Below are 25,865 nucleotides of genomic sequence, written 5' to 3'. Positions count from 1 at the left end.
AAAATCTTAAAAAAAAAAAAGAGGGGTGACTTCTATCCTTATTCCAACCATGAGAACACAGATGACTTAAAAGACCAGTGACATGTGGCTGGTGACAGCGAGTACAGCATTTTCTGTAAAACCTCACTCAGTCCACCGAGATACACGGCCTCTTGGTGCATCTTTATTAATTACTGTAATCCAATAATGTTTAAGAAGTAACCCGTTTTATCATCCTGTCACTCATTTACTGTCTAAAGGACAGACTGCCTTACTCGCCAGCAAATAGAAAAAAAAAAAAAAAAAAAAATCAACCTGTTCTCTGAGAACAATGACAGCCTTGCAGCGTTAGCTCCAGAATATGTGGAAAAACGGGCCGGGTTTGGTTCACTGCTAGTCACTAGGCTGGAAAGGATAGGTTTTGAGTTAAAGTTCTGTGATTTAGGCAAGAAAATCATAGGACTATAACCACGACGATGATAGAGGCCAGAGAGCGTTTCGCAAATGCTCCTGGGTCCGTCTCCCCGTTCCCCCATCAGTGTTTTGGCATTTGAGGCTGGTCAGGGATCATGAACAGAAACAGAAAGGATTCAGACACAATCCGTTCACGTCTTCGCTGCTTCCTAGATTTTAGCGCCCAATCCTCAAGAGTTAATATGCAACGGAAGGGGGTCTATCCCTTTATGCCCCCGCAGCACTGCCCCCCTTTGTGGCTTACAGTCCTCCCAGCACCGGGCAGAGGGAAATCTGTCTGTGAGACTGGTCACCCAAATGACCAGAATAGAGAACGAAAGCCCGTGCACCCAGGCCAGAGGGCTAAAGGCCCTTCCAACAGCTCAAAACCACCTTCTCAATCACAGAACTACGTCAACAGGTTGTAACAAGGAGCGTGGATGTGCTTGGAGTAGGCAAGGTGAGTCACGGAGAACAAGTGACCATTGTATGGTGGTTCATTTTTTCTAATCGAGCATGAGAAGGGAAAGGCTTTCACTCGCGGACCCTGGCAGAGCCCCAAGTGTGTGTAAACCAGCCCCAGCTCAGCCCCAGACAGCAGGCGCTCCCGAGGAGAAGTGGCCCATCTGCTATGCCACCAGGCTATGGACAATGACTGCTTTAAGAGATGGTCAGGTACATCGTGTTTTACAGTTTTGGGGGTACCTTTTTGCACCTCTGATGCCCGGCTCAGAGGACTGACGAGTGTGTTAGAATCCTAGAAATACAAACCATATAACGTCACAGCAAGGTCCAAACTGCCCTCCCACCTCCACAACGGACCTCAGTTCCCTAATTTACATGGCACCTGGGAGAAAAAAACCCTAGGAGCTGCAAGTGGGGTCCGATAAAAATGCAACAGTCCAAGCTTTACTGGAATTGATGTAATGACATCAACGAATCAAATATATAGGCCAGTGTTTCAGAGTTACTACTAAAGCATACGAACCCTGAAAAACAGCGAAGGAGAGGAAAAGAAGCCAGGAGAATTTTCTTTCTGCAATTTCTCAAGCCGCAATGAACATACTAATGATGCTTTACTCTCGGCCCTTACAGTCTTGTGGAATTTGACTTCCCCAAATTTGTTTCAGTCTTCTACTTCTGTATTGCAATAACCTTAATTAAACTGTCCCGGGGGAAACAGTATCAAGGTATGCTAAACAGATTTCACATCCAAACCCTCATCCTTTCAACACTTTCTGGCCGAAAAGCAGAAGTCTGTTACCTGACTTGAGGACGCATCTCCAAACTTCATTTTCTCGTGTATCTAAAGAGACTTTTTAAAAAGCTTTACTTAAAGGTTTCTAAAGCATTCGTTTGGGGGGTGAATATTTCATTATAACCTTATAACCGCGGAGGGGGCTAAGGTGGGCGATGCCGCAATATTTTTAACAGGGACACTTGTCTTGCGTTTCATAAAGGCCAATTTTGAGTGTAACCCAGTATAATTCCAAAGCGAAACAGTATTCCCTTTTAAGTGAAACAGCAACAAATGAAGCATCGGGCACACTTTAATGAGCTGTTTTATCCTTCCAGAGTGGCTGAAACTAGGCCACCCATTCATCTGAGAAAGTGGGCAGCAGCACAGAACAATGACGTCACCTGCCAGCCGCACTGATATTAAGGGCACCCCGCCCCCCCCCCCCTTAAAACTTTCTAGTCTCACTTACTAGGAAACAAAACATGTTAACAAGTGACTCGCTACATCTGGAAACATGTTAAACGATAAGCCATTTTCTCTTTTCACCCTCTATTCAATAGTAAAACTCAAGGTTCAAAGCCCGAACAATTGCAGTAATAAAAATTAAGTTGTACACAGATGCCACTTTTACCGAGAGCAAAGGGAAAATGGGATGAAAAACAAGAGATGATCGGCACTGACACCATAACCCACTGGTGGCCAAGCTGGGCAACACTGCCTGCTGGGGGAGGTTTGGAAATGTCGAGAGACCCGTGGGGGCTGTTACTGGCATCTAACGGGGAGAAGGCAGGGGGGCTGTTACAGTAGTGCTACGGGGCCCCACAGCAAAGGATCACCCCATTCAAAATGCCAACGGCGCCAACACTGCGGTAATCTGCTAGAACCCGATCAGTAAGAAAAACCCGGTAAACAAGGAGGTAGAAGGTAAAGAATGTGAAATTCTGAACACGTTCCAATTTGAAAGGTGATGCAGGGCAGGCAGACCAGACCAGAACTAGAAACTTTAGAGACCCCGGCGGGGGGCGGGGGGGGGGGGTAATAAAACGTGGGTGATAACATTACAACATTAGCCAAGTTGGCCAAAGCTTAGAGGAGGGTTTGGGGCTGGGAAAAAGTACAGTGCAGAGGTACTCACCTTGCTGAGAGCCGGAGGGGAACAGGGAGCATTTCTGCGGGAGCGGGCAGGTGAGGAGGAGGGCAGAACCCAAGGCTGTGCCTATAGCTCGGGAACCAGTCAAGAGCAAGGGGGAGGGGAGGAGGCCCAGTCAGACAGGTGCCAGGAAGGCGGGGTGGCTGTCGAGGTCACAGGCCTTAGGGGGTGAGGGTAGAGGATGAGGAGGGCGGGGCAGGAAAAACTCTATCTGGGAGCTTTCTGCAGAAGGGAGGCAAGGGCAGGCTGGACGGCGTAGCATTAGAAGAAAATGGGCAAGGGCTCTCCTTGGAAATGTTCAGCAGTGAAAATACTGCTGGAAGGGGGGGAGCATGCCCTAGTCACTCCCACTTCCCCTCCCTTTTAAGGATATATCTCTATATTAAACATTAGAATATTTACATATATTTAATCCAAAGAAGTGTGAGCGAGGAGATGGAATCCAGAGAGAAGGAACCGTTGACAGCACGAAGGAGAGAAATGGATGGCTTATAGTCCCGGGAGAGGCAAGAAAACATTCAATCAAGACGACAGGAGGAGCCCGTTCTTCAGAAAAGCTGCCACAATTTAAACTCCCCGTGTACATGAATAGGAGTTTCTTCCACGACTGCCCTGGGAGGGTTATTAAAAAGCAACACAAAACTAAGAAATTCAGTTGTTCAGTCTTCACCCAGGCAAAATTATCGATTTTTAAGTTTGATTTCTTTGATGATACCACCAAAGCTGTCAGGTTATTTCCCATTTCTATATCACCTTTTGTGAATTTCTCATTCCTGTGTTTTACTCATTTTTCTGCAACACATTTGTTATTTTCTTCCTGATTTCCAAGGGCTACTTTTCAAGGCTATAAATCCATTGTTACACCTGTTGCAAAATATTCTTCCTGTTCGCTGCTGGCCTTAATGAACAATAGGGCCGTGGGGATGGCCAGTGTGGGTGCTGTGATGAATTACCCTTTATAAAACAACCTTGAATGTGCTCAGGTATAAATACACATGAATAATACAGGATCATTGTTTATAATAAGGGAACAGTCCAGTAATAGAACCTACTTGAAAGTATAGTCCTCGACAAAATTCTGTAGTCGTGCAAAAAAAGCACAGGAACGTTGTAAGATACAAGTGACAAAATTAAGAGCAGCCTCTAAATAGAATGTAAAGAGTTTGAATTTGTATTTTGCTTATTTTCCAATTATTTTATAATCAGTAAGTCCTGCCTTTATATGGAGGAGGGGTGGAGGCAAAACCCAGTTACCAACTGTGGTGGTGGTTTTATTATTGTTACTGGGTTGTAGCATTTCTGTGTATCAGGGAAAGAGCCAGCCTGAGGCAGGACGAAGGGGACACCCCAGAGTCACAGGCCTATACAGCAAAATGCTGAAGACACTAGGAGGGGCAGAGGGCCTCCTCCATGGCTGTGAGGAGACCCAGGGAGACTTAGTCTCTGAGCCCAAGCACCACTACCCTCCGGTTTGGGTTCAAACCAGGACCCTTTGCTCCAGAGTCACCCAGGGGGGTCACCGCTTTGGGAACCCGGCTCTCTGTAAAGTTGCTGGGTGGGCAGTGCTGGCTTTTTAGAACAGAGTCACTCACAGAAATCACACATTAAGGGGGCTGCTTGTGAAAATGTCAAGGCAAGGCCATTTAAGTTAGCCACCCCCCCAATCAATCAATCAATCACCCCACACTTTGCATAAAACACAGAGACAGTCTGAGACTGGGATTGGCTCAAATGTCAGACTGGGGCTGCTCCTCTGATTGGTGGCTATTTCCAGAAGTACAGGAGCAATAGCCAAAGTTGCAATGCACAGCGGGGGAGCCGAGGAGAGGAGGTCCTGACTGTCTGTGGCGGTGGGCACAGGGGACAATGTTTACCCCCTGCCCACAGTTTGGTACCTCCCAGGTCCGTAGCCAGCAGGGCAGAACCCGCAGATCTCTAATCAGAGTCTTCCCTTAAAGTACCCTTTAAGAGGGGAGGGAGTGTTTCCTGTCACTCAAGCCAGCCTGGGAGGCAGTGGGATTCTGAACCTGGGGATCTCCGTACTGAGATGTGGGTACGGAAACTCGGTCTGAGAGAGGCAGAAGTAGGTGGTACTTTTCCCACTGGTGCCTAACAATCCACGTTCCCTCACGGAGGTCATTCATTTCATGTCAGATTCATGGCTGGTTAAGATTGTTAAACCTGATGGTGAAACCTCACACACAGGGTTTTCACCCAGCACAGCAAATGTTATTTCCCTGAAAGCAGATTTAGCTAAGTAGCCGTCAGCCGCATTATTATTCACTTCTTTTAAATGTAAGTCAATTTCATATGAAAGACCACCTTCACATTTAAAACTTGCTCCCTTAAAGGGCACTTTTAGCAAATGAATGGAAATCAACTGAACGCAGTAGAGCCTGGTGGAGGGAGAGATCAGCATTTCAGTCACTCTTCTTTGGGGACACTTTGGGGCGACTAAGAGAATCTCAACAAACAGCGCCTCATCAGGTGTTTCTAGGCAGACTGCGAAATCCCGGCTCCAGTGCGCCTGTGCCAAATCAGCATAAGACAGTCAACAGGACCAGGAGACTCCAGACCCCCCTCCATCCCCACATTCGTGTACAAACCGGTTTACAACACGTTTCTTAAAACGTTCACCCAAAGTGAGGAGCGAGGAAAAGCTACAGGTCTGTAGTGTGTACTTTTAAAGCGAAATGCCTCCCGATGACCCATTCAAACAAAAGAAACCACCGCCAGCGACGTCCCCTTCTAACCTCATTAAAAACGAGTTTTCCTCTAGAAAGCAAATTCTCTACCAGGAACATACCCCGTTATCGATGCCTGCTCTGATAACGTCCCTTGTGCGGACAAAGTGTTCGCAGTTCGAACTCCTGAGTGCAATCCAAATCAACACTTACTGCCTGTTTAGAAATTAAAACCTTTCTGATGCTCAGAGAGATGGGAAAGCCTGTTTCTCCCAGGCTTAAAACGCTTCCCCACCAAATATTACCCCACTGAGATCGCTCCTGGGCCCGTGAAACTCTTAAGTGGCTCAAAAAAGAGAAAGACTCCTACCTTGGGTTCCTCGTGCCCCTTCAGTGTCTGTCCACTGTAAATGGCTGCATCTTTAGCAGTCCGGGACACAAAAACGGGCTTTCTTTAGCTCGCTGGTGTTCCCAGGCTTTTATGCGGCGTCTTGGGCTCTGCCTGCTTAATTCATTCCTGATTCTACTGAAAGGAAGGCCAGCCCAGGGAGGCTGGCGAGGTAGCAGTTGCTGGAGACGGTTTTAACTGCAGGAGCGAACTGACCACCTCCCCTGCCCCAACAGACGTATGAAGACACTTGAAGCCCCCCTCCCACCAATTTTCAAAGAGGGCCTATTACTGAAAAAGAAAAAGCCAGGAGACAAAATCGAGCAATTTAGTGGTGACCTTGGAAAGTCGACCCTGAGAACAACACTCTTTACTGGAGCAGAGCTTCATTTGTGCCTATTATCCCGGACTTTGCATAGCGCCGCTGAATGGTTGCCATGACAACATGGTAAACAGGATTCGAGTGACCCCGGAGGGGTGTAATGGGATTGTTTTGTTCAGGGCAAAGAATGGTTGCTTTAATGCTTCCTTTACTAAAATGTCCTGAAGAGGTAAGGCTGCCTTTTTATGAGGCATCTGTAGGGGATGTTCTCAAAAGTCAAAGATGTTAGCCATGGGTGCTCTAGTTACAGGAGAGCAGGTAACACGTGGGGCAATCAGAAAGACAGAAAGAATTCTGGAAAGTTCCTCAATGCCAGGGCACATTGTCCAGGAAGTATGTGGCGGAAATGGAACCATCTCCAAAGGCTGTAAGACCAGCTGAATGCGGAGAGGAGTCAAAGGGCCTGATGATGGAGACAGAGCTCTAAGATGTCCGAGCTCCCCCCCTGCTCCCTGCAGAAAAAGCATCTCCCCCATTTTCTTAGGTGGTTTTTGCACGTTTTTTCCACATAGAACAGTATCCTTCACATTTTATCCTGTACAACAGAGACCTAATTCTCAGTGTTTTGTCTTTTGGCCAATCAGGAGCAATCCTATTCTTGGGAATATTACCTGAGAAAACGTTCATGGTATTGGGAATAGACTGGGAATATTGGACTTTCTGACACTTCCTGACCGTGTGCATGTCAAAACTCAGAGCCTCACAACACAGTTAGCTTTAATGTTCATTTTGGACCTTAGAATACTGGTTCATTAATTATAATAAACGTGACATAGTCATGTAGAAGGTTAACAGGAGGGAAAACGTGTGTGTGTGTGTGTGTGTGTTTAAGTGGGATGGAAAGTGATATGGAAACTCCATGCTATATGCTCACATTTTCTGTAAGTTTAAAGTTTTCTAAAAATATAAAGTCAATTTTAGGGGCACCTGGCTGGCTCAATCGGGAGAGCATCCCATTCTTGATCTCGGGGGTCATGCATTCAAGCCCCACACTAGATGTAGAGATTACTTTTAACGAAGTAAAAGATAAAGCCAATTTTGTAAAAATTAAAATAAGGGTTCATTCCATAACAGTGTCAAGGAGTAAAGAAAATTAAAACAACACACACACACACACACACACACACACACACACACACACAGAGGAGCAATTAGGACAATCTGCCAAAGATAGGTGATTTAAAACTAAACCCAAAAAGGAAAAGGGGTGGCAACAGTCTTAGGAAGCTTTTCCTGTGATCCAGCCTAAACCGGCTTGGAATCTGTGAGGACAGAGTGACCTCATGCCCTGTGTCTGGCAGGAGCGGAGCACAGCCACCAGTGACCTTGGTGTAGGGCACCAAGGAATGACCCTGTTCTGCAGGTAATCCCGGGAGTGCACAGAGGGAGAGCAGCCTGGGGTGGGAGGTGGGGGAGGCCCTAGTAAACATGGTCCTGGGCAAACAGCCGCCCACGGAAGTACAGTAAAAACATGAACACGAGGCAAGGCGGTCCGTATATTCAGGTGAGCAAAACTCTCCCAAACCAATTGCCCACAGGAGCCCCGAGATAGTCTAGCATCGTGTCCTGATGTTTGAAAGGCTGAATCACATTGAGGATATCACCCTAATACTGACCTCCTGGTATATCTCCAGGGTGACTTCCACCTACATCAGTCAAAGAGGATCCAGAAGCAAATAACATGCCTCATATAAATTAACTAGAATGAAACCTGTAGGGGTCAGGATTCAAAATAGCAAGTCCACAGGTGCCCGGCTGGCTCAGTCTGTGGGGCCCGGGCTCTTGATCTTGGGGTTATAAATCAGAGCCCCACATTGGGTGCAGAGGTTATTAAAGATAAAATCTTTTTTAAAAAAGTAGCAAGTTAAGGGGCACCTGTGTGGCTCAGGGGGTTAAAGCCGCTGCCACGGGCTCAGGTCATGATCCCAGAGAGCCATGGGGCTCTCTGCTCAACGGGGAGCCTGCTTCCTCCTCTCTCTGCCTGCTTCTGATCTCCATCTCTCAAATAAATAAATAAATAAATATTTTTTTAAAAAAGTAGCAAGTTAAGTCTTATCTTGGTAAAGTTAAGCACTCCTATGCCGCGAGTGAGCTCACAATGTACTTGGATAAGCAATTCAATTCGCCATTTACTGAGCACAGACCGTGGCCTGGACACTGAGCTAGGCAGCAAAGACGGCAAGGTAGGTCCTACAAAGCTGTACCTGGTTAAGATCGTCCCTATTTCAGGAACACTTTATTTCAGGAACACTTTATTCAGAATATAGGATTAGGGTAGAGAGAACAATGACTAAAAACAAAAAGTTGCCGCAAGTAAGATCAGTTAGGCTAAGGACAAGTAGGAAGAATAAAATGAAAGAGAAAAAGATTTAGGAAGAACAGAACAAAAATTCAAGGTAGGAATTAAGCCACATGATCATCAGAACTTTTTTTTTCTTTTTAAGAACTTCCTTTTTTTTTTTTTTTCTAAGACCTCATTTATTATTTGACAGACAAAGGTCACTGGCAGGCAGAGAGGCAGGCAGAGAGAGGAAGGGAAGCAGGCTCCCGGCTGAGCAAAGAGCCCGATGCGGGGCTCGATCCCAGGACCCTGAGATCATGACCTGAGCCCAAGGCAGAGGCTTTAACCCTCTGAGCCACCTAGGCACCCCAATCATCAGACTTTTTTAAAGAAATGTTTGGTCTTGGGGCGCCTGGGTGGCTCAGTGGGTTAAAGCCTCTGCCTTCGGCTCAGGTCATGATCCCAGGGTCCTGGGATCGAGCCCCACATCGGGCTCTCTGCTCCACAGGGAGCCTGCTTCCTCCTCTCTCTCTGCCTGCCTCTCTGCCTAGTTGTGATTTCTCTCTGTCAAATAAATAAAATATTAAAAAAAAAAAAAGTAATGTTTGGTCTTTTTTAAAAGAGAATAAAAGGATGGGGGGAGGGGACTGCCTGTCTGGTTCAGTCTGTAGAGCATGTGACTCTTGATCTCAGGGTCCTGAGTTCGAGCCCCACCCCACCCCCCCAAAAACCCAAAAACAAAAAACAAGAAAACAAGTGGCAGGCAGCACCTGGATCACACAAATTCAACCAGTTCATTAATTCATTCATGGCATCACGGGGCCTCTGGAAATAGAAGGTTTAGGTTGTCGTAGTGTCTGCACAGCACCCTCACTTCCTGTGTGCTGGCAGCCTGCCTCGGGTATCGTCCAAGTGAGGGCTCCCGTCTGATACGAACGGAGGCAACACGTCAGACAGGGATAGAGGTCATCAGGATTCATTTAAGTGCAAAGCGCGGGCATCCTCTCAAGTCTTCAAAGACAGGCATGTGAGAAGGTTGATAGGTCCCTGCGTGTCAGGGCTCACAGAAGGGGTTCCAAGGCAAGGCCACCATGGTGGGGCTAACCCCATCCCAGCCCTGTACTCGGCCTGATATTCCAATTTCCAGCAACTATGCCCGCAGCGCCCCTCACAGACCTCACCATTTCCGTCCTCTGGGGCCTCCCCTGGGCACATCCCACTCCTCACTCTTCCCTCTTCCCTTAGAGAACCCCCCCCCCCCCAAGCAATCATCTCCACTAGAAGCCATCCTCCAGCAGCCCTCAGCCTGGAAGTGATTCAGGAGACCCAAGTCCTGCCTTTCTGGAAGCTGACAGAATCTCTGAGGAGACTGTTCTGCTGGCTTCAACGCGTGAAGAGGATGCTGCAGGAATGGAGGATGATTCCCCCTAGAACCTGAGCGCTCCTCACATCAAACCTCCAGAAGGTACCGTGAAGAGGGTCAGCAGGCACGTTCCTGACAGGTGAGGACAGCCTCGCCTTCCCCACATTCGAGGCTGGGAACTGGCGTCAGCCAGGGCCTCACAGCCCGGAAGGCTTTGCTGATGGTTATCTGTCCGCTCCCTTCTTTAATTCTGTCCTGCACTTCCTCAGGGTTTTTCTGAGGAATGTTAATAACAGGCTTTTCAGACTACAACTTATTTGCTAAAACACCAGGCGGGGACAGAAGGGAGAGATCACAGGCCACAGGACACCCTTGGGGAGAAATTCTGCAAGAAGCAAAGCAGGTTTCCTTTGTTAGGGAAATCTCTTGGTGTTGGTTGGGGCACTTTGAGCCAGAAACTAGTACGGGCCAACAAATCACAGCAGAAAGAAGCTAACGGGCAACACTGCCATCCAAAAATTGTCTTATGGGGCGCCTGGGTGGCTCAGTGGTTTAAGCCGCTGCCTTCGGCTCAGGTCATGATCTCAGGGTCCTGGGATCGAGTCCCACGTCGGGCTCTCTGCACTGAAGGGAGCCTGCTTCCCTCTCACTCTCTCTGCCTGCCTCTCTGCCTACTTGTGATCTCTCTCTGTCAAAATTAATAAATAAAATCTTTAAAAAAAAATTAAAAAAATAAAAAAAAATAAAAATTGTCTAATGGAGAAGTCTGCCCTTTGTAAACTCCAAAATTCTAAGCCGAGTGGAAGATTACAGCCTGTAGTGCCGTGTCAGGCAAAGAATTAACTAGAATTAACTGCACACAAGCCCCGATGGAGAGGGAGGATTTTTTTTTTTAAGTTTTTATTTTAATTCCAGCACAGTTAACACACAGGGTAAGAATGGTTTTCAGGTATACAATATAGTGATTCAACAGTATATCCCTGGTGCTCATCACAAGTGAACTCCTTAATCCCCATACCCTCACTCCCCCCCCTCTGGTGACTGTCAGTCTGTTCTTCATAGCCAAGAGCCTGTTTTGTGGTTTGCCTCTCTTTTTTCCCTTTGCTTGTTTGTTTTGTTTCTTAAATTTCACGTATGAGTGAAATCATATGGTATTTGTCTTTCTCTGACTTATTTCATTTAACATAATACCTTCTAGCTCCATCCATGTCTTTGCAAATGGCAAGATTCCATTCCTTTTTCATGGCTGAGTAATATTCCATCACAGTAAGAAGTAGGCTTTTTAAAATTTGCCTCCTAACTTAGCACCAGAACTTTTCAACACTAGTGGAATATCTTTTATACAACACCTAAGGTTAGCTACCTGTTGTTCCTAAAAAAAAAGTCCACAATTATTTGAATTGAATTGACATAATGTTCTAGCATTTCAGTTATATCTCCCTGCTTGCACTTGCTTTTCAAAGCAAAACACAAAAATCCCAAATAACAAAAACCCTGTAATATTCCCCACAAAGGATTTCCAGATGCTTTAGGCCCAAGCACCCACTCCAAGCTTCACACTTGTCAAGGAAGGGAGGCAGCCTGTCTGTCCTACAAGCTCAGGGCCCACTGGGCTGTGTGCTCACACTCGCCAAGCTACCACCGAAGTCTTGGATATGCTGGACATGCTCCTAAAAGCACAAAGCAGTTCCTTCACTTTCTCTAAGGCCACACTTCCTCAGGCCACAGACTTTAAAGCCACTGTTTTTATCTCTCTGGTCATAGAATTTTCAAAAATAAACCTTCCAGAATCTGCCCAAACCCATGACCGATGTTCCTGAATGATCCACAATATACCTACATACATATAAGCTTGAATACATCCTTTCAAGGTTCCCTGATGAACAAATGACTGGTAAAGGGTCTGAGGCAGAAGAGACAATATCATCCCTTTGCACCAGAAATATACTTCCCGTCTACGGGGAGACAGCAGGTTAAGATTTTCCTCATGAAATTTCTAGAAGCACCAATCTTTGGACCAAAGAAAACTCATAATAACCTCCAAAGGAGGGTTGCTTACACACATTTCATAGACCATCATCACCAGTAACATCTGATATTTTCAATGGAACCAAAGGAATGCTAAGCAAGTCATAATTAACTACTTCCATATTCTAATTAGCATCTTCACACTTGATACCACACCTACATCTGAGCCTCAGACAAGTCGCTTCAAGTGTCTGAGCCTTTACTTTTCTGGTTGCGTTTAAAATGGTACCAACATGGTTTTCCGGAGTCTCCTACGGCCCATCTCTTGGTGAGCAGTAATTAGCGTCTGCCACAGGTCAGGTGACGGAGGGACTGTAAGCAATACCGAGGAAATAGGAGGTTGGGCTGGCTCATTTCTTTAAATGCAAAAACCAAAGCAATTAGGCACAGCCGAATCCCAGCCAGAAAAAATAAACATCAAAAAAGAGGTAATTTCTTCAACATTCTGCCTGCTGAAGGGTTTTCAAGCAGGCCTAATTTCAAAAGCGATTACACTTTAAAGGAAAAATTCCATGTCATCCAAGAAAGAAAACAAATACGGGAGACACCGAGTTTCTCAAATTAAAATTTCTATCCTTACAGTAGTGCTGGTGTGGAGAGTCCCCATTTCACTGAATCGAAGACACCAAAGCCTATAACCTGCATGACAGGTGACACATCCGTAAGACGGGAAAAGAGCCCCAGTTAAACTACGGCTCGCCAGAAGTTGTAAAATGCAGCCCAATACCCAGGCCCTTAAATTTTGGGAAAAAATGGCATGCCTGAAGGATGAAATATGGTATTATTAACACTGCTGTAAAGAGAGGAAGAGGAACCGGTCAAACTTTTCTTATGAGTATAGACCCAAAGCGTGAAGTCCATTTGTATTGTAAATACTGCCCCCTAAGGTTCTAAAGGGAAAATATAGACTAGCTGACATGGTATATTATCAGGTTTTGACTAATAATTTCCTACATTGGGTCCCCAAACTACATATTGTGTACGCTGCCATGTTTGTGGTTATCAAAGACATCGGGATATAAATTAGTAATGGAAAGACGAGCTATTCTTTTAAGCTACCAGAACAGAGGCACAGATCTTCCACAAAGGACCCGCCTCAGCCGCTTGACGCCATACAAATCCCAAATTCCCCACCATCGTGGCTCACAGCAAGCTAGCAGACTTAACAGAGTTAGCTAGCAAACTTGGTTAAAGAAAGAGAGTTCAATTTTGTGGTTCTTAGAAACATTTTTAAACCACAAATGAGGACTCACTAATATTAAAGTCACAGGCAACAGGTGAACAAGATAAAAAGTCAGATCTAGCATCAGCAAAGTTGTCAGAAGTTATCAGAATGCAAGTCTCACGAGAGAACAGTTCAGGTCGGCTTCCTTCGCTCAAGCCTTATGAGGATAGTGCTAACTTTTTCAACATGAGGGACCAATGATCTTTCTGTCTTGTAGAAGGGAGGGTGATTTCTCTATTTGGGGGGTTACTAAGAGCTGGTATTTCCCAAATCAAGATCATTTCCACTTTTTAACAACATCTTAGGGCGGGGTGCCCATTTAGTCTTGGATTCAGCAACTACAGCCATTGAATACTAAATTTTCTTTGTTTAGATGGCTTCTCATAACACTCATATTGTTTCTAATCCGGCTATGGCATTAAAAAGCTAACCTCACAGAGCCTACCCATGAAAACTGACCATGGCAGCGTTTCGGGGGTTCTCAAATGCCTGACCACCGGGTTAGGGCCCTTCAAAATCAGCGCTGCTACTTAGAATACAGACTCTTCATCGTGTTTAACAAGAAAGTAACATGAAAAAAGAAATCAACCACAAAACTTACACCAACTATCTCTTCCAAATTGAAGCCTGCCCAAGAATTTCAACCAAATCCTCAAAAAAAAAACCAAAAAAATCAAAAAACAACAACAACAAAAAACCAATTGTGAAAGCTTCACAACGTTTCCTTTTAAACTAGATTTCTCTAAAGCATAATAGCATCCTTCAGAAGCAGACAAACAGGCCCAAAAGACAGAGGGAATTTTTCCATTTAATGTTAGGTTATAATAATGTCATATACTGTCATATACATTTCGAACCATCAATGATTAAAGGACTTTAGAGAAAGTGCCCCAGGAGGCGGTGTCTTTAAAGACCCAGCCTCAGTCTAGCGCGGCTGTAAATCTTACCTTCTGCGTGTTTGGCTTGATACATCGAACAAAGAAAGGATTAGAGGAGCTTAGCGTTGCCATTAAGGAATGCAGAGAGTCCTAGTAGAAAGGAAAAAGTATATGTTGACTTAGTCTCTTACTATGCCTTCTTTCCATTTCTCATCATTCAAGGCAATGATCAGAAACAGGAATAAAACCCAATATAAACCACAGGATTAATAAGAATTTTTATTCTTAACATTGTCATTGTACTATAAAATAAAGCCAAGATCCTACAACTCGTAGACATGAAGTGATTTCACAGTACACACAGCTCATTGGTCACTTCCTTGAAATAGTATCATTAAAAACAAAAATAAAAACATCATGTTAACCAGCAAAAAAGCAACCCTAGGCTATTTAGATGTTGCACACAGAAAACCTGTTCTCTCCCCCCACCCCCCAGTTTTCTCCCAATTCATTATTTCCATCAAAATGGCCGTCTCTACCAACATTCCACCATCTCTCAACTCTGACCCTCAAATCACCAGGCAGATCAATCTTCTGTAATACTGCCTTTTTTTTTTTTTAAAGATTTTTTTTTGTTGTGGTGGATGTGAAGAATTTTTAACAGTTCCCAAAGCAGACAGAGCTTGTAATGAGCACCCCTCCCCGGCTTCAGCTCATGGCTAATCTGGTTTCCTCGTCTGCATGCTATGCCCCTCATAGGAAAACAAATCCCAGACAGCATATTAGCTCATCACTCAAGATACCAGGATGTGTTCTCAAAGGCTACACACTGTCAAACACGTATGTAACCACCGTATCATCATCCTAAAAAGCTTTAACAGGAATTCCTTAATACCAATATTAAAAGAAGCAACTATCTCCGATTTCATATTAAATCTTCAAGTGTCTCAAATTTCATAGTTTTTAAATGGTCTATTCTCTGGGGCCCCTGGGTGGCTCAGCTGGTTAAGCATCCCACCGTGGGTTTCAGCTCAGGTCTTGATCTCAGGGTCATGAGATCGAGTCCTGTGTGAGGATCCGTACTCAGCCCAGAGTCTGCTTAAGGATTCTCCCCCTCTGCCCCTCTCCCTGCACTCGGTCTCTCTCGAATGAATAAATTTTTTTTAAAAATGCTTCTTTGAAATCCGAATGTAAATGAAGTTCTCATGTTGCAGCTGTTGGGTCTTTTGGTCTCTTTTAAACCACTGGTCTTCCCTCCATTTCTGGCTCTTTTTTTTTCTCCCGATCTTGCTGATGACACTAGGTCTCTACAGCGCTGCACTGAGGTACTACTTCTCTGCTTCAAAAGCTTTAGGATTTCTCACAGATGACAAAATGGCGTCGTACACATGGCCCTTCATGGCTTCTGGTACCGGTTTAACTCCACACGAACTTCCTGTCCGCTAGCCCCCTCTAGCCACAGTCTTCCAGCGACAGGACTCAACGCTCCCGTCTCAGGACTCCTTTCTCCTGCCTGGTCTCTCGACCCGGAAGGCCTGCCCACTCTCTGCCATTCCCTTGATTCCCAGAGCAGTATGACCAGATAACCACGAAGCCTTCCAAGGCAACTCCAGGCGATGCCGCCCTGGAGGAAGGAGACGTACCAATGCCACCGGAAGGCGGAGAGTCTAGGTTTTAGAGTCAGACAGGTTCAGCCCAGATCCTAGCTTCAGTTCTCAGAGAGACTGAACGGGTTTCCATCCCTCTAAACCTCAGTTTCCTCATCTGTGAAATGGGGACCAGAGTACACACTTAAAAGATCGCAGGAGAAACGAACAAGACCACGTGAAGGAAGCAATGAGCCCGGTGACTGGCACATAATACATACACTGCAAGTGGCAGCTATTTTTTATTATAATCTACCTGGGGCAAACCCGCCCGTCATATCACACAATGCAGCACCGTCAGCAACACTGGTGTGTCCCTGGCTCTTGACCAGCTGCCCTACACGCAGACGTCACGCAGAACCCCACCAGAGCCATCCTGCTCTGAAGAACTAAATGAAAGACCCTTTGAAGGCAGATTTAATAAATGTCTATAGACTGACAAGCCTCCATTTCTCTTCATATTGAGATCTGTTACTTGGGGCTGAAATAGAACAATTAAGTTCGGAAAATGGTCTTTGTATGCTCTACCTGTAAACTTTCTAAAATGGACAAATATTTATTTTTTTATTTTTTATTTATAAAGATTCTATTTCTTTATTTGACACAGAGAGAGAGAGAGAGAGAGATCACAAGTAGGCAGAGGCGAGCAGAGAGAGAGGGGGAAGCAGGCTCCCTGCTGAGCAGAGAGCCTGATGCAGGGCTCGAACCCAGGACCCTGAGATCATGACCTGAGCCAAAGGCAGTAGCTTAACCCACTGAGCCACTCAGGCACCCCAAAATGGCCAAATATCTAAAATGCAAAAAGAACGGTCCTTATTTTCCCTGAATTCTGGGTCTCTGCACAAGGTAACGGCACTGATCTCAAGGACTCACTTGGTCCTTATTCCTAACTACGATACTGTCAACGTATCTGGGAAAAGTACAAAAATCCAGACACAGAAAGAAATATGCTCTATATTCATCGGAGCCTTTAAATACAAATCAAAGTGATCCCACATGGCCAATCATTCCTTCAACTTAGAATAAGTATTTGTTTTTAGAATAAGTTATTTGTTTTTAACAAGACAAAAAAAAAAGTCTACATGTTTTCATCTGACTCAGAAACAGTGTATTTTGAAAGCACTGTCTGGTGCCATAAAAGAGAAAAAAAAACAAAAACTAAACACTTCCATGGACCTCACATCCCCCCAGTTCCTGCCTTCAGCTCCTAACACCACAGCAACCGTGGACTCATGGAAGTCGGCAGTGAGACTAACCTTGAACTGTGAGCTGACTGTGGGTCGTCGATGTTTGCTTCCACATTTTAAGGTATCCTGGTTATTGCGGCTTGAGACGTGTTCGAACAGGTCATAGATGAAGTCGAATCTGTGTGAGCAGAGAGCAGAAGGGCCGTGAGCGGCCCAATTACTAGGTGCTGGATTACAGTCATTATCATGCCTGTTCCCACTGGAAGTGACCCACGGAGTCCAAGAAGAGCTGGGCAGCTTCCAAAAATTTCAAAGCAACCACTGCCAAAGAGCTTTACACTGGGGGGAAAAAAAAAAAGTGTCCACTAGGGTCTTGCAGAAGAGAAGCGGATGGGGATGGAAGTGACCCAGGGAGATGGACCACTGTGTTCCCCGAGGGCCACCTAAGTTCCTTGCAGCCTTGATGTCTCTGCCTGGAGGAGGGAGATGTTTCTGCACATCTCACACAGTGTCTCGCAGGCCCACCCGGTTCACAAGGGGAAAGTGCTCACCTGCCGTGAAGCACACTAGCGTTTTCGTCCTGCCTCCGACCCTTCCAAGCTACGCGACTTGGGAAGATGCTGGACGTAGCTTCATTTTTCATTTGAGAAATGAGGGTAATTTTAGAATTTATGTTATTGCTAAAAAGTACTATGAAATGGCCACTACTAATAAAAAATTGGGGGGCCTGGGTGGCTCAGTGGGTTAAGCGGCTGCCTTCGGCTCAGGTCACAATCTCAGGGTCCTGGGATTGAGCCTCGCATCGGGCTCTCTGCTTGGCAGGGAGCCTGCATCCCGCCCCCCCCTCCCGCCTGCCTCTCTGCCTACTTGTGATCTGTCAAATAAATAAATGAAATCTTAAAAAAAAAAAAAAAAAAGTAAAAGGCTTCTTGATAACTTCTTATCTTTCTAGCATAGAAGATGCTCCAGCTACGGGCTGTGAAGTCGGGGGGAGGGGCAGGTGGCTGCCCCGAGAGCAGGGAAGGCTGGGCAGCATCTGCACACCCCTCCCTCCCAACGCAGCACGGTCAAGGTTGCTCTGCCCCTTCTCTCTTGGCCCCCATTGCTTTTTCGCTTTTGTTCCAGGCTGCTATGTCGTGCTCTCCCTCTGAAGTTCTCTAACTGTGCTCTGCGCACTTTGGAGAAAAGCTTGGTTTCTTATAAAATGTCACAGGTGTCAAAGGTGAAAGAGAGCAGAGCCAGCAACAGTCCGAGCCTCTCACGGTTTTGCCGGGAGAAACCTGGACTGGAACAGGAACTTCTTCACTCCAGGCACAAAACCCCTTTACGTGACGACAGAAGCGACCAGTCAAACGCCACCCTGCTGACCTCCGCACCCGTGATCCTTCCACAGCCAAGGCTTCTATTTAATGTCAAGGTCATTTTAAAATATATTATTTAAAACCTGACAACTACAAAATTGCTTTGATAGATAACATGCTATGGTATTTTTAAAACATCACCACTGTTATTATTTTTTTAACCTTTTGTTTTTTTAAGTAAACTCCACCCTCAACGGAGGGCTCGAACTCAGGACCCTGAGTTCAAGAGTCACATGCTCTACTAACTGAGCCAGCGGGGTGCCCCTGAATATTGTCATTTTCACAGATCCGAAAACTCATCTAAAAGTAAGAACAGCTCACGGTTCTGTAAATGGGGAATCTTCCTATGGGAGACTTAAAACAAATCTCCATTATCATGCAGTTCTGAGCTGCTAAACTGACATTGGAGATGGGCTTCCTTCACCCCAGTTCACAGCTGTCCGTGTGACCAGGTCGCCACCGACAGTTATATTCCTAACAGTCTTAGGGTTTTTAGTAACGGTGCTACTTCCCTTCCTTGGATGATAAAAATTCGTTTCTGTTACAGATTCACGCCGGATCTGAACCAAGTACCCACAGCTTCACCCCAAGCATTAATTCCCCTCCTTTCTCTCGCCCACAGCCTCCTGCTTGAATCCTCACAAACAGACTAACCAGCTACTGATGTGATGGTGTGAATTTACAATTCATGAATGAATGTGTGAGTTTGTCATCTTCGTGGAGTTAATACTTGTTTATTTTTTCTGACATCCCTTAAACAAGAGACAGATGGGTCCAACAGACCCAAGGCTGAAACCAATTTGACACGGAGCTCTAAGCTTGTTGTGAAGAAAGGAGGTCATCCTGGTTAAGATCTTGGGTTCTAGAGCCCAGCAGAGCAAATCAAAAACTAGCTGTGGGCTCTTGGGCAAGCCACTCCACGGCTCCAAGAATCGGTTCATCTCCACACCAGGATTAATATTCTCTAACTCATGGACCCACACGCTGTGCTTAGAACACCTCACTGAACGGTCGTCACGGCTACTCACGTTACTTTATCTCGGTCATTTTATTAATGAAATATTGCCCATGAAAGGAGATAATAAACCAAGTTGCTTCCACATTAATTTTTTCTATATTTGTAAATCAAAAGCACTTGCACATATAATACTTTGCTTGCTAAGGATGTCTTGGGGAGGAGACTGACGTACCGGCTTTCTCTTAGCAAGTTGAGAAGATCATCTCTAAAAGTGTCTCGGTTCTTCTCCAAGATGCCCCGAACATCATACTGCACCTGGTTTTTACAAAAAATAAACAAGAAATGGTACAACTGATCAAAAGAACAACTTCAGGTCATAGCATCTCCTCTAAGAGCCAGCCCCATGAAGAGAAGTCATTTTGGCACATTTACGATCGGCTTCTGAAATTACTGTTTCTCTAAATACCAAACGGGCAAATATCGCTAAGGATCTTAATTAGGAAGTTACCTCTCCAGCATAGTGTTTCACTCCGAAGTAGTTGACCGCAACTCTGGGCTTCACGTAAAAGTGGTTATTCTAATAAAGAAACAAATACAAATGCCTAATTTCACTTACTGATTTGCACCGACTTCCCGAGAGAACTCACTACAGCAGATCGTGAAAACAATTTGAAAAACCCACCACGCATCAGAGGTTGAGGTCAGAGCATGCGACACACTTTATCAAAACCATGTGGGTCTTGTCTGTCATCCCAGAAGTGAGGTTAAATTCTATACTCATCAACTAAATGTGGGCACGTTCTGACGAGTAGCCCCAAGTCTATGCCTTTAACTTATTTCAACTTAGTTCCAGCGACTGGGGAAGACTTTGGTTTGAGAAAAAATTATGTGTGCAGGGGCACCTGGGTAGCTCAGTGGGTTAAGCCCCTGCCCTCGGCTCAGGTCATGATCTCAGGATCCTGGGATTGAGCCCTACATCAGGCTCTCTGCTCGGTGGGGAGTCTGCTCCCCCCCACCCCCACCCCACCGCCTGCCTCTCCGCTGCTTGTGATCGCTGTCTATCAAATAAATAAATAAAATCTGAAAAAAAAATTACATGTGTGAAGCACAGTGGAGCCAAGAGTACTGAAATATCTTATGTGTGATCTGATCTACAGATCTGCTACTCAGCCATAATCAAGAATTGGCAAGTTTAGACATACAGCATGTTGATTGTGTAACTTCTCCAATAAGGTGCTGTCTGTGGCTTGAGGAAAATGGCTTTCTTCATTGATAAGGGCTAGGAGACCAAGTTTCTAGAAGACAGAAAAGAAGTGAAATGAATTAAAAGTTGAATGCCCCAAAATATATCACAGCCCCCTTCCCCCTCTCTCAAATGTCCATTAAAGGAAAAGGCAGAGCATTTCTTGGTTTAAAAAAATTCAGAAAGATACTAGGAAGACATCCAACGACTTCAGTTCCATAGAAATAGGGAGTTCAACCAAACAATAGGCTTAAGGAAGCCAAGTATTTAAATTCAACCTTGTGCATTTGCATGTATATTTCCAAACGGTCCATTGTGTTCTAAACATTCACATCTTTGATGTGCAAGTTCCCACAAGCGATTTGGTTCCCATAAATATGAATCAGCCCAGCGAGACACCCTTGGGACTGCTACAATGCTTCAACAATGTTACCTTCTCAATTAGGTCCAAGCATTCACCATTGTCTATCCAGTCAATGTCTTCCCACACCAATCCCTCCCTGTAGTAAGATTTAAAAGGGCTAAGTTATAATAAAATAGAGCTTTAAAACTATCTAATTCAGTGGCTCATTTTAAAAAAAAACAAACTTTTGAAGCGGAATTCTATGAGTGCTTACCTGCTATATTCTAGTTGTTCCAGAGAAAAAATATGCTTGTTGAAATATTCCTGAAGTTTTTCATTTGCATAGTTTATATTGAACTGCTCGAAGTGATTAACCTAAGGGCGGGGAGAGCGGGAAACCATTCAACAAGTATCTTTTGTGCCCTTACTAATATATATATAGGTGAAGAAAAGAAAAAAAAAATCTGAAGAAAAATATATCAGTATTTATTCGAAGAGACTCATTCCCGATCAGCCAGTAAGTGACAGAGAAGAATTCATGCCTCCCACTCCTCCGAAGCGTACCTCAAAGTTTTCGAATCCAAAGATGTCAAGAATGCCAATGGACTTAAAGTCATCTTTGCCTTTGATCCTGCTGTTAATCTTCTTAATCACCCACTCAAAGCAGCGTGCGTAAAGTGCCATGGCCAAGGAGTCCCGGCTGTCTTCCGCCTGTGGGAGAGAAGACCGGGGACCAGGCAGCAAGTCCATCCCTGCGCCCCTCAAAGACACACACACTGAACATGAGCAACACCTGTGCACCTGATACCGGGTCGATCGGTGCCGTCTAGGAAAGCCCAGGTGTCTAAAGAAGGGAGCTCACTCACTCACTTTACAGTAGGATCCACTAGGACCTCCTTTAAATACCAGGCTTTCAAACTCAAGTCTTTATGTCAAGTTACAGGAAAACATCTGAACCAGCATACATATGGCTATGAATGTTACCAGGTTTAAGGCAACAATTAAGGCCCGAGTTTTCTCAGGATCATCTTCGCATAAGCTACTTTTAAAGATATTTTTATTTATTTAAAATTTATTTATTTATTTATTTGAGAAAGAGAGAGGACAGAGAGAGAGAGAGCACGAACGGGGTGAGGAGCAGAGGGAGAGGCCGTCTCCCCACTGAGCAGGGAGCCTGATACGGGGCTCGATGCCGGGATTCTGGGATCACGCCCTGAGCTGAAGGTAGGTGCTTAACCGACTGTGCCACCCGGGCATCCCTCATAATCTACTTTGTACACAGAAAAATTTTCTTCTCGGGATGGCTAGCATGTGTACCCACTGACATTAGATGGGCTGGCACATAGAACTGGTTCAAGGCAGGAGCAGAAGCAAAACTACGTACTTCTGCCCAAGTAACAACAATAAATTACAATAGCTCCTGATTTATTCAGTACTTAAGTAACTGGTGTATATTTACTGTTATCCTTACAAGAATCCAAGAATTAGGTATGAAAATCATCCCTGTCTTACGGAGGAGGAAACAGACACAACGAACGCACTCCCCAAGAACAGAAAGTAGCGTGTCGGGACTCGCACGCCCCAGACCCAGTCGTCTGGGAAACTCAGCTGCACTACGCCTGAGAAAACGAACAACTGTCTTCTCCCTTCGGCAGGGGGATCTGCTCTATCTTGATCACGAACCAAACTCATTTGAGTGGTTTGCTGGAGGCACTTATTTGAATCCAAGCCATGAAACTGAACACGGAAGACTGTCCTCTAAAACACGCTCTGAAGGCCAAGGGCACGCACCTGTTGGATGGTGAGAGGCGTCAGGATCTCCTCCCCTCTCAGGAACATGGATCGCTGTGTCAGAGCGTCCGTGAGCTGCGCGGAGTCCAGCCCCAGCAGCTCCGCAGACCTGCCCAAGGCTGGAAACAAAGGACAAGGGGAAAGAAAAAAACAAAGGGACACTGAGCCGAGAAGAAACGGGCCCCAGGACCCGAGAGCCAGCTCCGCACAGCGATACAGTAAAACAGAGAACATTCCTCGACCCCTCAGGTAGAATTTACAGAGCCACATTCTGTTGTAAGTCATTCCCTCCCTTAATGGGTCTCAGGCTCGGAGCAGAGAACCTGATGTTGGACCAAGTGTGGTCCTGAGACCCTGAGGCAGGGGCGACCCAAGACCTGCCACGGGCTTGCGAGGTCGTAACTGTTTTCTGTGACATTAAGGTGTCCTTGGCTGTTTTACTCTCATTCCCTTACCATGACACAGGAGTTTTCTAGTGGTTACATGACATGTGCTCTCTCCACAATCGGAATGCAGAGCAGGTAAGAGAATCCGGCTGTCCTCCGCAACATCTCATGTTTCATAAGTCAGCAAAAATGTAAGACAATCTCACTCCTTTTTTAAGATTTTATTTATTTATTTGAGAGAGAGAGAAAGAGAGAGAGCACAAACAGCAGCAGAGGGAGAGGAGGCTCCCGCTGAGCAGGGAGCCCGATGCGGGGCTCGATCCCAGGACCCTGAGATCATGACCTAAGCTGAAGGGAGACATTTAACTGACTGAACCACCCGGGGCCCCACAATGTCTCTCTTCTCACAGATTATTTTTTTTGTTTTGAAGACAGTCTTTTAAATAAAATATGGGATTTTTTAAAAGACTTTATTCATTTATTCAACAGAGATCACAACTAGGCAGAGAGGCAGGCAGAGAGAGAGGAGGAAGGAGACTCCCTGCTGAGCAGAGAGCCCGATATGGGGCTCGATCCCAGGACCCTGGAATCATGACCTGAGCCGAAGGCAGAAGCCAAACCCACTGAGCCACCCAGGAGCCCCCTAAAACAGGATTATTTTAATATGCAATGGGTTTTTTATGGTTATTTCAAAATTAATTAGCTTTTTTTTTTTTTTTTAACAACACCTCAGTTGATTTCTAAAGCAGTAACATGAACAGACATGACCCACATAAACAATAGCTCTTTGGAGTTCTCTATGGTTTCAACATGATTCAGAGGCTGGGACCAAATGTCTGAGAACTGCTGACCTACAGCACTGTCCTCGCCTCGAGCCATTTCAAACTTGACCGTATCCATGCCCCAAGGTTTCATGCCCTACACACTGCTTCCATCGGGAAAGTTCCAAAAATAAATACAGAAATCACCAGGAAAAGGACAACGGACATGGTGATGTGCGCGTGAATTTTTAGTCTTGACAACACATGAGTGAGGCACTTTATAGATGAGAAATCACTAGCGTTGGGGGATACGTAACTCAAGGAACTAGCCCGTGACAGAGCTGGACTGTGGACAGCATTTCCGCTCAAGAATGGTTTTCCCTAGGCCACCACGTCACCGGTCAAGAACTATGCGAAAGAAAACAACACCACACCCCTGACCCCTGACATTTTTCTACATCTAATCCTCATTGCTCGTATTTCTTTTATTGGGTCCATTTTCCTCCTCCCTTGCTCAGAATGAGAACATGGCTACCATCCCCTGCCGTAATCTGTCATAGGCTTGGACCCTTTCTTAGCTGCCAGTTCCCATCAGTTACAAAGTTCTCTAGGTCTCTGCCTAGGCTCAGAAAGCTGCGAAAGGCCAGACAGTAAATATTTTAGGTCTAAGTTCCCTATGAGGAAGAAGCCAAGGAAGGGAGGAAGGGAGGGCCATCTTACCTGTTTTGAAGGACACTTGGGCCCCACCAGCGGTGATAAATTCTATGTTCCCAAGATGCAACACACCAGCCAGTAACCTCAAAACCTCCCGGACTTCTTCTTTGCTGAACTGCATCACTTCCATTGCCGTCTGAAAGAAAAGCGATGGTTTTGAGTTCTGTTGTTTTTCTTCCATATTAAAGAAAACGAAAAACCCGTTACTGAGTCAAATTGTTAGGTATTGTTCTAAAGGCAAGAAAACAAGAAACAGATTCATGACCCGTCACTTCTAAATGATAAAGATTTGCAAAGGCACCCATAAAAGAAGGCGATATTACGGAAGAACTGTGGAATGAGGAACGGTCATCCAATCAATGACATAAAGGGAGACACCTGCCGTACTAGGTTCAAGCCAGCCAGTGACACCACAGGAGAACTACCGGAGAGAGTCACAATAATGAGAGTGAGAAGGCTTCATGCGACTGCTCCAGTATAAATTTCGGGGCCTTTCCTTAATGACGAAACGCAGCAGGGACCCAAGTCAGAGGAATAAAATTCTCTATTAGGAACTCTGTAGGTGTCCTTCCATTATGATTTAGAAGCCATATCCTTGTCAAGAAAAAAAGCACCCCTTTCCCCCAACTGAGGACAGAATTGTTGGTAATACCAATGAAAATGACCTACCAAGAGCACGTGGGCCCATAATGGAATAATCGTAACAACGACAATCACTTCAGGGGGTTAGGAAGGAAACCGCGCGCCACTCTGAAGCATGGAAAAGGAAACAACTGGGGATTTAAAATGTGGAAAGTTTAACTTTACAAGGAAAAAACAAAATTGAAATGAAAGACAGAAACAACAGGCAGCAAAATAATTTAAAAATTATAAGGGAAGGCGCAACAGCTTGGCCATAATAAAAGATTCACCAACAACAGAAATAAAACGGGCATTTCTTATAGGAGCATATGCAAATCCTTCCTAGAAGTCAAACATGTAAAACAAAGAAAATCAGAGATCGCTTCTTTTAAATTAGCAAAACACTTGTGAATGAGAAATCTAAAACTGGAGAAACTGGGACATTAATGCACTGGTCATTGGTGCCATAAGTTACTATAATCTTTTCGGAAAACAAGCTTACATGACAGTATTGTGTTGGTCGTGTATGTACATAAACGTACAATGTTCAGAGAGGGTCAGTAACTTTCACAGGGCTGCACAACCAAGATTCAAATTCAGCCCCAATCACCCTAAAGTTCACAAACTTATTATCCAGCCAATGTTATTACTTTCTAAAAAAGAAAAAAGCTATCTTATATCATCTTCATAACTTCCATGGTGGAAATTTATTCCAAGGAAAAAACAGAAAAGGAAATTCTATGAAATATTCACTGCAGTGTTATATTAACATGTCAAGAAAAAAATTCTAACTAATCTAACTA

The 25,865-nt window shown here is 45.0% G+C and overlaps 1 protein-coding gene across 2 annotated transcripts in view; it reads right to left on the bottom strand.

The window, feature by feature from the left end:
• Positions 1–25,865, bottom strand: part of MYO10 (myosin X) — a 216,753-nt gene that overhangs the window by 58,465 nt on the left and 132,423 nt on the right. For both annotated transcript variants that reach the window (XM_045999501.1, XM_045999500.1), the window contains exons 10-19: positions 24,448–24,577; positions 22,581–22,699; positions 21,354–21,500; positions 21,064–21,164; positions 20,880–20,946; positions 20,406–20,498; positions 19,712–19,780; positions 19,436–19,518; positions 16,954–17,062; positions 14,121–14,201 (exon numbers count right to left, since the gene is read on the bottom strand). In XM_045999501.1, coding sequence (XP_045855457.1) covers positions 14,121–14,201; positions 16,954–17,062; positions 19,436–19,518; positions 19,712–19,780; positions 20,406–20,498; positions 20,880–20,946; positions 21,064–21,164; positions 21,354–21,500; positions 22,581–22,699; positions 24,448–24,577 — 999 coding nt within the window. The remainder of the gene's footprint in view (positions 1–14,120; positions 14,202–16,953; positions 17,063–19,435; positions 19,519–19,711; positions 19,781–20,405; positions 20,499–20,879; positions 20,947–21,063; positions 21,165–21,353; positions 21,501–22,580; positions 22,700–24,447; positions 24,578–25,865) is intronic.

The sequence above is a fragment of the Meles meles genome, chromosome 3 (assembly GCF_922984935.1).
Source record: "Meles meles chromosome 3, mMelMel3.1 paternal haplotype, whole genome shotgun sequence".
NCBI lineage: Eukaryota > Metazoa > Chordata > Mammalia > Carnivora > Mustelidae > Meles > Meles meles.
This window is presented reverse-complemented; position numbering and strand designations above follow the sequence as displayed.